This window comes from Musa acuminata, chromosome BXJ1-7, assembly GCF_036884655.1.
Source record: "Musa acuminata AAA Group cultivar baxijiao chromosome BXJ1-7, Cavendish_Baxijiao_AAA, whole genome shotgun sequence".
Taxonomy (NCBI): Eukaryota; Viridiplantae; Streptophyta; class Magnoliopsida; order Zingiberales; family Musaceae; genus Musa; species Musa acuminata.
This window is the reverse complement of record NC_088333.1, coordinates 7,706,312-7,718,923: the sequence shown is the minus strand read 5'-3', so window position 1 is coordinate 7,718,923 and position 12,612 is coordinate 7,706,312. Positions and strand designations below refer to the sequence as shown.

Genomic DNA, 12,612 nt, shown 5'->3' with positions numbered 1-12,612 from the left:
TAGAGCAGAATACTTAATAGTTTTCAAAACAAAAGTGTCATACACATTAGAATGACAAAAGAGGGATAACTTACAATGTTACTCATTGTAAAGTAATTGAAGTACTTCAGTTCTAAAGTATATGGACTTGTGGTTAGACAATGTGTGCCTATTAGGATTAGTCGTGTGAAGTAGAGGGAGGCAAGTGAAAATTTTACTAGAAACAATAAAAAGAAATTTAAATGCTCTCGATTTACTTTACATATTGCATAACACAAAGCTCAATGACATGAAAAAATCCAAGTAGCCAGTCCCATATATTACAGCCTATTGTTGAAATTAAAGTACCCCAGTTTTTCACCGACAATCACCGCCCCACACAATGAAAAGTTATGACAATCATAAAAATAACCATGTTTTACGGACCAGAATAATAGGCAGTTAGAAAACACATACAAAAAAGTTAATGAAGCCCAGATGAACGTGTTACAATGGATACATGAGGCTACTAAAAAGAACCATGATCCTGAAAACACAATAAAGGATAAAATGTTTAAAATGGATATCTGTTCAAATAAGAAATAGATGTCCTCGTCAGAAGAGATGAGTTGATTAAGATTAATGATACAATAACTATGGATAAAATCCAATGAAACAGATTGACTGTTCTTAGTTTAACTATGGATATTGTTTCATACGGAGCTCGATAGCAGGAAAAGATCCAACTACTTGACCTCAGATAGTTGGGAGTTGAGATTCTATGGCTTGTTATTACTGTCAATAATTTTTTCAAATATACATACACAACAAAAAGGATAGTCAGGGTGCACGGCTAAGCATCATATTGCTTAGCTAGTACTTCCAACCATGGTTTACATGTCAAGATGGTGTGGACATGCAACCTAATATGCCAAAATGGCTGCAAAGGATCCCCTTATGTAAAGTTTTGATTGTACCATATTTTGCAAATGGTTGTTAGTATAAGACCATCTACCAAAATATTATAAATAAATAAAATGAAACTTACAGGAGAATACTGAATGAACTGCTGACGACAACTTTTACATAGACAGTGCATGTAAATTATAATGCCAAAGAATAGGTTTGATAATAAATATAATAAAAAATAAAGGCAGCAATGGAACAAAAAATTATAGCAGCCAGAAACACTTTATCCATTGTAAAATAAACAAGGGCTCAAAAGAACACTGTACTTTCAGGAGTTCCAACGCTGGAAGCTGAGTCTCAAGTGAGGAGGTATGCATCACATCTGAAGATTGAGACATGTCAACAGCCGTTTCAACATCCTCATCCCTTATATCATACATTTTTAAAACCCTGCAAAATAATAGTTTTCAAACTCATAAAAACTTTCACAATTTTCCCAGCACAAAAATCTATCAAGCATGTGGGAAATAGGATTATCACGACCCCACAAAGAATGGAATAGAAGTAAAGTGAAGAAAACAAACAACTACATTGGCTCTCCAGTGGAACAAAATCACATTCACATGATTGTAATCTCTCAGGTAACACCCCGAGGAAACAGTACAACGAGCAGCATATAGAAATAAAGTGTAAAGTGAAGCTTCATGCACTAAGTGAACTCAGCAAAAAGGTCATATTTTGATTACAAGTCTGAAACTCACATTTGGAAATGCTGCAGGCAAGCAACAACTAGTTGCCACTTCTCATTAGGATCAATATATGCCCTCTGAGGAAAAGGCCCAAAAACATGATCACAAACAAACTTGAAGATTCCAACAAACCTGCCAAACCAGATATTGTAAGCTACCTCATATGACACTATATAACAAAAGGTACAAATATTTTTCAGGTGGCAACAGGTTAGGACCTTCGGCCTCTATCCCTTACATCCTTCTCTTCGGCAATAAGAGCATTTAACAAGTTAAGAAAAGATATTGTTGATGGATATCTTTCCCTCCTTGACTCAACCTCATTTAGCTCAAATCGCATGTCATAAACCTGCTAGAAAAAATAATAAGCAAATAAAAGAAAAAAAAGTTATAATCAAACCGATACAAGATACAGCAAATTGGCAGAATCACATATTCATATAACCTATCTTTACCAAGACAAGAAACATACTAAAACATCCCAAATGAAAAAGAAATAATTCATCTTTCAACATTCATAATCATACAATGGTCAAAACAATTAATGACAAAATGAAACTGCTTCAACACAATCAAATTTTGATATAATGATGAGAAGTATAACCCAAATGAAACTAAAAAACATGAAAAGTAACACTATACATTTCCAATACAAATGCATTTCTAAAAACTACTTTTAAAATGCATTTCTAACTAAATAAATGTTAACAATGCAATTTCTTGACAAATGTTGGTAATAACAGTACCAACAACAACAGTGAAGTGATACTGTTAATGGAAATGATGACAGTCATAGCGGGTAGCCAAAGATGTGCGGTCGCATCTGTTGCATGATGGTGGTCATGACAGCAACCAGTGCTTGTAGTGGCAATGACAGTGGTGGTGATTGGTAGTGGTGGTGGCTAGTGATGGCATTGTGACGGTGGATAGAGATAGTAATCAGAGGTACTTTTTGGATACCAAAATCTATCCAATTCGCACCCGATCAGGTCTTTTTGGATACCAGAGTCTATCCAATTCGCTTAAACAAGTTTCAAATAACCTTAAATCAGGATTAAGACAGGTTTGGGGAGAAAACTAGGCATCCCAAGTCAGGTACAAATTTGGTACCTAGGCTGTTAGTTGGGTTCAGGTAATGGGCACACCATAACGGATGTTACCTGACTTATTCTACATAGAGAAGGTTGCATGTCAGATTTCTTTTAGATAACCAAACATACCCAAGCCAACTTAACTGAGTTTAAATACCATTTATTTGGATTTGGAATGGGTTTAAATAAGATAGGTAACCATGTTGGATTTAGATTTGAGTTCAGGTACCTACACAATCAGAAGTAGGTTCACGTTCAAGCAAAATTTATAGATACACAACTTGCTGCCATACATAGCGGCAGAATATCAGTCATAGCAATAGTAATGACGACAGTAGTGGTGGTAATAACTGTGGTGGGACATATTGATTATGGGTGTGGTGATGGTCATAACTCTGGTGGTAGTGATGATGTCAATGGCCATTGATAATCAACTATTATCGGAAGCCATTACTTCTGTCATCGTCACTATACTGCCAACTCTATCACAGCCACCATAACCATCAGGGCAACAAGTCAATGGCCATTGATAATCAATTGTGATGACAGCTGGTTGAAGTAGTGGTAGATGGTAGTCGAGAAGCAGTGGTAAAAGTGGGGGAAGCTGATATTGGTGGCACAGGTGGAGGTGGTGCTAGTACCAGTGCCCAGTGGCAATAGAGTTGGCAGCATAGTGACGATGACAGTTGATAAGACTTGTTGCCCTGATGGTTATGGTGGCTGTGATAGAGTTGGCAGTATAGTGACGATGACAGAAGTAATGGCTTCCGATAATAGTTGATAAGCAAATGAGGAAACAGTAGTGATAATGGTGGTTTTGATAGTGACATGGTCATAGTGGTGGTGGTGGTGATAGTCGTGACCATAGCAACAGTGTTTGGTAGTGTGGTGATGAATAGCAGTGACAGGTGACAGCTATAATGCTGATCACGACAAGCATGCTGCAACTTATGATAAGGCTATGGTACATCTGATGAAAATGATGGTTATGGTGGAAACAACGTGGTTGATAGTATTGGCAATAGTGAGTATCAAGAACGAGAAGTTCAACTGAAAGTCCTAGAAATTGGAAGAGGCTTCTAGTCTCCTCTTATAAGGAACTTCAACGTCTTGGCACACAAGAACGAGATGTTCTAACAAAAAACTCCTTTGGAAGTTGGAAGAGGTTCCTGGCTTCCTCTTGTAAGACTCGAGTGTCTTTTCTCAAAGCCCAAGCAAAAAATGCAATCAGACACCCAAAAGTCGATCATCTATTAGATGATGATAGATGATTGTGGAGCGGCTATATTAGTACTTGATCGTCTTTAGATGTCCAATTTAGAATGAGCAGGTATCAAGTTGCTAGTTGAATGCCAATAACAATAGCAGAAACAAGACCTCTGGTTGAGCTCAGAAAAATGAACTGATATTGATACAGATTGATAGCAAGATCTAGAAGGACTAAATAATGGCAGTAGAGAAATGAACTGGTATTGATAGCATAACAGGTGATGACAAGCTAGAAAAATGAACTGGTGGTAGCAAGCTAGATCTTCATCAGAATGACAGCATCAATATAATTTTATATTAGTACACCAGTTCCTCAAGGACACAAGAGGAACATATCAAATTATCAACTAAATAATAAGATAAATGCAGATAAATAATGTGGTTAAAAAAGAAATCCTAAGAATTAGAATTATATTTTATGTAAAAATAAACAAAAACATGGCCAACTCCAGACGAATAACCTTCCACAAGGAAACAAACAACAGGACAATAGACAAAATAGGCCCAAAAAAGAATGTCAAACTTCAACAAGTACATTTTCAGTTGCTTCTTTGATTGCATAATAAACATATTTGAGAAAGGGATGACAAAAACAATGAGCAATGACCCATGGCACCTGTAGAACATAACATGTTAAGCAAATTAATTTGTCACAGAACTATATTTATCAAAAGCAATGATTGTCATGTCCATCAGCATAAATCGACACGTATAGCACCGAAAAGGTATTGGCAACTGCCAGGACATCGCAAGCCAAAGGTGCCAACAAGTACTCAGGCCAGTTTTGACAGTGTCAAGATCTTATTAGGATAGTCTAAGATGTAGGTGGAGTTCGCTTAAACATGTCGAGCAACATAAAAATAAAACCACCAGCATAAATCGCTTAAGCATTACCAACAATCATGGACAACCATTAAATTTAGCCTCCATTTGAAGATATATACATTGAACAGTTATTTTTCTCATCTATAAGGAGGGCACACATCAAACATTGCAGGAACATTTCCAAAATTGCAGGAATTGACACAAGGCCACTAGATGAATATAGATAAGATACATAGAGACTATCATGTAAAAACAGTTTAATGAAAGCCGAAAGAAAACTATCCTATTCTTCTTAACCCAGCTTTTTAGAACTAAGATAGGTTCCAATATTTCAAGACATAATGCTCTCTTTTGACAGATTGATGCCAAAGCAATTCGCATTCAGCAGAGCCACCCATAAGAATAAATTAAACCATCACTAGCATGGCGTACAACAAAAGAGAACCACAAATGCTGAAACAGTTTATCATAATACAACTATTGCTTGTTATCCCCAAAAAGGATGGGCAATTATTTAATTCATACCAGCTCATACTCAACCGAGATCTAATACATCACCATGCAAAATTGAGAATGAGCTGTGCGACCAATAAGAAAAGACAATCTATATCTTGCAAAAACTATAGCTTGTTGGCAAGATAATTAATATTAAAGGATGTTAGATACACAGATGAGAATTTCGATCAAACTGGTCCATAGCAATTGGTCTTTCATCGGTCTGACCACAAAGCGCTACATGGAATTTCACATGGTCTCCGTTGATACTAAGCATACTGTCAGTTTTAACCAGTACACTGGTGTGTTGGGCAGTAAGCATACCACCACCCAGTTGCTGATTCAAACCTCATAGCAGCTCCCTCGACCTCTTTCTTTCTTTTTGAACTCTAAATATCCAGTAATCTCACTCTCAAATCTCCTTATTTCTCAAATTAATCTTCAATTTAAAGCAAACTAAGTTTCAATCTCCGGAAACAAGGCCTGTTTTCTTCAAAGCAAGGATATTCCAAAGCTAAACTTGCTCTCAGCTGCATCAAATGAAGCAGGTTTCTGTGGATTCTTATGGTTTTGCTCATGATCTCATGCTCAAATTTAATATAAAGAATCTGATTTATTGTTCAATTGAGACTGGATCTATGCAGATTTAGGATGGAGTCAAAAGCAAATCTGCTCGGATTTTACCTAGATCCAGGTAAGACCCAATATACACTTAGTCACCAAGATGCCATGACCATTGCTAACTTAATTCAATAATGGCACACAGTATATTAATATTAAATATCATAGAAGCATCATCATGCATGAGTTATTCAGAAGTATGATACTGATCTCCGGCCTACTCATGTTACTGACCTGGACCTACCTCGAGCTCCATCAGGGCAATCCTTTTGGTGGAGTAACAATTAACAAGGAATGACATGTATAGCTTTAATTCCATGCATTTACAAATTTTTCAACTATACATTCATAATACGCATCATGTACTGACTTCATCGATTGTTAGAAGTTCTTTTACATATGTGTTCTTGACAAACGGTTCATTATAACTCTTAAAAACATAGTATTGAATCATATGGCATGTATAGCTTTAATTCCATGCATTTACAAATTTTTAAACTATACATTTATAATATGCATCATGTAATTACTTCATTGATTGTTAGAAGTTCTTTTACGTACGTGTTCTTGACAAATGGTTCATTACAAGTCTTAAAAACATAGTATTGAATCATCATTGCAGCAAAAAAAATCCTTATGAGTAGGTCTAGACGCTATTGGAACCAAAATTGATACCGGCCAGATTGACAAGGTAAGGTACAAATCCAGCCCGACAACTGGTATGGGCACACAAACAATGGTTTCAATCCTGATTTGATATACCTCACATCCACCTCTTCATCCAACAAGCTTATCCTTCCGGTTAGTGACATAACAGGGCAAGGCAATACTGTAAAGGCATGGCACAACAGATCCAATCCCAATTGAAAAACTCTCCAATACACAGTAGTATATTACATAATAATCATATCAAAATCTATTATATACATGGCTAAAATGGCAGAATCCATCACATAATGTCTATATGATAGATCAGTGCTTTGCTAAGATTCAATATTAATTCTCAACCACCAATCATCTACTCCAAGTCATCACAGTTTTAGTAGAACAGAGCTTTGCTAAGCTCGAATATTAATTCTCAACCACCAAGACTGTTTTGACTGTAAAGGTATGTACTTACTCCATGTCAAGAGAGTTTTAGTCATAAAAATCATGTTGACTCATTAGACCCATCTTTTTACATGTGTTTACATCTTTCTCGATCATGTCTATTTAAACATCTCCAAGTTAGTAGGAAATCGATGGTATTCAAAGTATGAAACTAATTAAATCAACTTTTTATCTTCACTGGATTGGTAATTTAGCTCTTTTGAAGTTTTAGTGCTGAACTAAAAGCAAGAAACACCACTGCATATCTAATGGCAATAATTAGTAGCACAAAGTGGTTGAATAGAACTAAAATCCATCAACTAAAGAAATATCAGTGATCAACATAGTGTAAAGATAAGATCCATAATAGCCAAGCTACTTAAATTATTCATAAATGTTTGACAAACAGCATATAAGACCACGTTCCATTCATAGACAAATATGCAGCTTAAAAGTACTCTTACTCTTCATGTTGTCCAACAGATCCATCATGTTTTCAAGAAGGCTAGATACAACTACGTAGGTACCTGTGTTGACATAAGCTGCCCACCAGAGCCAACAGAAGGACTAACGACAACAGGCAGGTCATATTGCTCAAGGTAGTTCCAGATAGTATCCTTAAGGGTTGGAGACACCTTGATGAAAGCTGCAATAGCACTTCGCAGAGCCCCCTGTACATAGAACTTTCAGTAATCTTATATATGTACAACTCGTGCAAGCTATAGAAATAAGATAGTTAAAAGCTTATAACCTTTAAATAAGGTGGCACGTTTTCATAACCAAGGAGTTTAAATAAGGGCTCAATGTCTGGAAACCATCCCTTCCGTTCAGAAGGATTTCCATTTTCAACTACCTACAGCAATTTATAACAGCTCATTGTCAAAAGGCAAACTTAAGTGAAGCTCAAATATTTTCAGATTGAAGAATGTGCAATTTAAAGCAAGGTATGCAATACCGTACCATACCATACCGGTGTTTCGAGGTTGGCTCGGTACAGTACCGGTGTACCAAGCGTTACACCAGGGTGTACCGAACAGTTTTATATATTTTCTTCTTTATCATAGCACTGTAGCACTGCTGTAACACTGTTCAATCGCACAGAACCCATCGTCACATCAAGTTCGATTAAGGGCAATGTCAACAGAATTCAAACACTCATTTCCAGTAGTCTCTCAAATCATGGTTCGCATTACCGGTCCGTACCAATGTACCGACCCGTTGTCGGTACAGTACACACTAAATTGTACCGAATATACCGACACACAGGACACTAGGGTGTACGGATGTACAACCCGTACCAGTCCTCTATCAGACTAGTATGTACCACCCATACCTAGCGGTACACTTCGGTACGTCAAACCTTGTCTCAAATCATGCCTTCAATTATCTTCCTCACCATTAATAATTGACTCTTTTGACTCATTGATATGTTTCCCATTCTTCTTTAGGCATATCCAGAATATGTACGACGATTTACAATCACTCCAATGATGTAAGCATTTAGTGTTTTAAATTTTATGCTATGAATTATAAACACTTTAAAATGAATGTCATGCCATGTCAGACCAGTAACACTTCTCCAGTACTTCAAAACAAGTTCACGAGATTAGTAACAAGATCATAATCAAGAACATTGCATCCCAAACCAATCGATTGATTAAATTCAGATAGGCAAAAAAGAATTAACCATAAAGTAAGAAAAATTGAAAAAATGTAAATTTTTGAGAAAAAGATCTGCTAATAATTATTTTACCTAATTATTTCATGATATATGACTACTCAAAGAAAATGAAACCAAAACATACGAATAAAACTGTATAAAAGATAACAACGGTAAATAATAAATCCATAAAAGTAACTATTAGTTTGTTAGAACACTGCAAACAATATACATCGTGTAACTGCAAAATCCGAGCCTCATTCTATCCTTCATGCTTTTTCTTGTAAACCTTTTAATTTTCAACTTTTTTATCTTTGTTATGCAAATCTTTTGATCCAAATTTCTCTCTTATTCAAGTTGCATAACCAGAGTTGTTGAACGAAGTCAAGTCTTGCACCACAATAGAACTCCTTTGCAGCATGGGTGAATGGGATCAATATCACAAAAATAGCCTCTTTGCTTACACAAGGTTGAATACATTGACCCAACCCAAACCCTAACAAAAGCCTCTCAAAATAATAGATATACAATATCACTAAAACAAGAAAATCAAATTTTATAAGCAATGGTTATTTGTTGAATTAACCTCAAAATAATGAAGTTGCCACTTAAAAGAAAGGGAAGACAAGTAAAGACAAGTCTTGGGAAGTATTTATTCCTTGGACGAAGGAAGCCATTTAGTCCCTTTAGAGACAGGAATATGCTATTGTGAATGCAGGCATCACATCCACCATCTCAGCTCATATCATTGTATCCTAAGGATTTACAAGCATTTGTCATTTGCCTAAATTTGAGAGTCTACTAGACTTAATACCTTGTCTTTCTTATAATCCACCAAAAACATGAAGAACTTCTTCCTGTCCAAGAGAGTTGTCATTTTCTTGATGTTCCTGTGTTCCTATAGGGCTTCCTAGAGGTGTTCCTTGCAATCCAATCAAACTCATGAAGTTTGCTAGAGCTAGGTCCTTGGCTATTAAAAAGGGATTGCAGTAATCATTATTGTGTTTCCGAGCACAAGTAAAAGACTGGACAAAACTAATACCATAGTATCCATTTTATAGCATGTAGGCTTACTGCCATAGACACTCCAGAAGGTGAAAAAGTATGGAATAAGAAGAGCACCCAAATTTCCAAACCTTTTTTAAAACATTTAAATATGCAACAAGAGCTTGTGCATCACCCTCCTGAAAATCAGGCAGCAGGTTTCCAGAAGTTTGGAGAGATTGCTTGAACGTATTGTCATATATGGACAAGCAATCAAACAAGGTACTCCACCCAATTGATCGGAACATTTTACCCTGGAGGAGCTCAAATACTTTTGAAGCACCTTCCTCTGTAGAAGCCTGGGTACACAAACAGAAATGTAAATTTGAAGTTAAAAGATATAAGCAAGAGTTGAGAAATCAGTTCCAGCATACCAAAGTACTGAGCAGTGTCAAAAAGGCCACAAGAGTGTCTATATTAGTATGATCCTCTCCAGCAAAGTGTATAAATGTCCACAGCTCTTCATTCCCATATAACAATTCTGGTTCTTTCTGGAAAAGAGAAGTTCCAGAGAAACTGCATTAGCATTCACAAAAAAGTAGATGAAACAACTTTAAAAAAACACAAGACCATATATTAACTATGCATTCACGGTTGTATCTTAATTGCACTATGCAAAACAAAAACAATAACGAGAAATTAAAATGGATCTAGTTATATTAGCTGCCACAAAATGCCCAATGTCAACAAAAATTTTCATTTTTGTTATTTTCAGAGGCAAACTAAACCAGAGCATATCAACTTATTTCTTCAAGCTATGAAGTAAAAAATACTAGAAGGAAGAGGAAACAGAAGAAAGGATGCAGAGAGAGAAAAGAAATATAGAGAGGAGAGAAGCAAGCAGGAAACATCAGAATGTTGAAGTGCAGAAGATGTGATGAATAAAAGCATGAAGACATCAAAGTTGTGATGCCAGCCAAAAGGGATCTAAGTCTTCCAGGAAAAATTAACTTATCTACATCTTTAGAGTTTATGAAAGGTCCCTGACTAGATTGGTGAACAGTCAATTATAACTTGGGTTTTTTTCACAACTATTCCATGGAATATTTGGAAAGTCCATCAAAGGCATCGGCAAAAATTTATTGTAAAAGTCCATCCCAGGCATCAGCCAAAATATTATAGTAAACCTAGTACGTGTTACTGTCATTTTCAAATATTCAAATTGCAAGTACAAATCCATAAAAGGAATGCAAAGATCATTAAGATAACAGAAATTATATAAGAATGATGTTAAAGCAAGCAGCAATCGAAAAGAGACTCAAACAGCCGACATAGTAGATCAGCTCAACAGAGTTCAACCTTGCTAAAACATCCATGCCTGTGACTCCAAAAATCCAAATAGTTGGTCATATAGCTTGTTCTTGTCATTGCTGCTGCACTTTTCGTTTGTTAAAGTTGTTGCTGCTGCTAGTTCTATGCAATAAATGTGTTGTTGTTGTTGTTTGTTTTATTGTATAATAAAACCACGAAATATTTGGTTACTTTGATCTTTTAAGCTAAAAGAAGATGGAAGTTCAGAATGAGAATATCATTAAGTTGTGATTCTAAATGTTCAATTTTATCAGCTTGATAACTGAGATACAATCAACTATAAAAATGCAAATTGTGTAACAGCACTTCTCTCCTTTCTCTATGACAATTCACAACAATACAATACGCAGAACCCTCAAATATCTAATCAACACAAGAAATCCTTTAACATCTAACAAACCTGAATGTAGCAATGTGAACTGTGGCTGGTAATTCATACCTATTGTTGGTCCCAATAGCTGATCCAACACTACATTCTTAACTTGTGATTCTCTAAAACTTTTAAATAATATTACCAGTGGTAAAACTTTATAAGTTGCAAAAACAAAGCAGAAACTTGAAAATCAGTCAACTTCATTCATTTATAGCAACAGCTATCAGCAGAGAAACACAGAAATAAGCCATTTAATAACATCAAGTCAAACTTTGAGAATAATAGAAAGGAATATTTAATAACTGAAATCAAAGTATGAAAAACACAGTTTACCTGATAAATTTCACTAACCAAATATAATAGAGATACAAATGGCTGACAACTCATCCGAGCAACTTGCTTGTTATCAAAAGAGTCACCTATGTTGTCACCCAGTTCAGATGACACATATGGACTAAGGGCACTCATAGCTTTCTCCTTCATTTCTTTCACCTATGAAAGAATAAATGATTGAGCTTGACATCAAAGTCATAATCTTACATAAATGGACATCGTTGTTTGAATTCAAAAAAAAAAAAGAGAAAGAGTGTACCATTTTGATAACTAACTCGATTATGGCAACCAAACATGTCCATCACAAGACAAATAACAAGAAAAAGTAAAGTTCAATGATGACATGAATCAAAAGCACAGCCCATCAGAAAGATCTGTGGATGATAAAATGCAATAAGTTTATCTCCTCATTGATGACATTCGACGTATGAATTACTGGAGAAATCATCACAATCAGTGCATCTATTTAACAGGAATCAGATGCCAAGTACCATATTGTGTTGCTCAACAAGATGCCATGGTGCCTCCATGTGTACCACCTCATGTGGCAATACAAACAAGTACCAACACTAACCTAATTTTATCAGAAAAAACAGGATCATCTTCTTAAGCAACCATAAATTGCAATTTTTGGGTTCACTAAATTTCAGTAAAGAAATTCCTTCTGGTTGAAGGCTACATAATTATTCAAAACATCTGAAGAATATACTGTTCTCAAGTCTCATGTCAATCAAACTAGAACAAAACATGAACCACTGAAGTTCAAAAAAAATATGATTATTATGTGTCATAGATGAAACACTCTTAATTGTGACAGCACCATGGCAGTGTACCCAGACAACCACAATGGTGTGCATCTTTAATATTATGTTTCTCCTTTTTTAG

General features: G+C 35.7%; 1 protein-coding gene across 4 annotated transcripts in view; it reads right to left on the bottom strand.

Moving 5' to 3' along the window:
• The window catches only part of LOC135678574 (nuclear pore complex protein NUP205-like), a 40,661-nt gene that overhangs the window by 18,637 nt on the left and 9,412 nt on the right, over window positions 1-12,612 (bottom strand). For 2 of the 4 annotated variants that reach the window (XM_065191521.1, XM_065191523.1), the window contains exons 11-18: window positions 11,728-11,886; window positions 10,085-10,201; window positions 9,803-10,009; window positions 7,758-7,859; window positions 7,534-7,677; window positions 1,835-1,968; window positions 1,629-1,748; window positions 1,194-1,317 (exon numbers count right to left, since the gene is read on the bottom strand). In XM_065191521.1, the coding sequence (XP_065047593.1) occupies window positions 1,194-1,317; window positions 1,629-1,748; window positions 1,835-1,968; window positions 7,534-7,677; window positions 7,758-7,859; window positions 9,803-10,009; window positions 10,085-10,201; window positions 11,728-11,886 (1,107 nt within the window). The remainder of the gene's footprint in view (window positions 1-1,193; window positions 1,318-1,628; window positions 1,749-1,834; window positions 1,969-7,533; window positions 7,678-7,757; window positions 7,860-9,802; window positions 10,010-10,084; window positions 10,202-11,727; window positions 11,887-12,612) is intronic. The other 2 variants (XM_065191522.1, XM_065191524.1) reach the window with 2 other exon arrangements.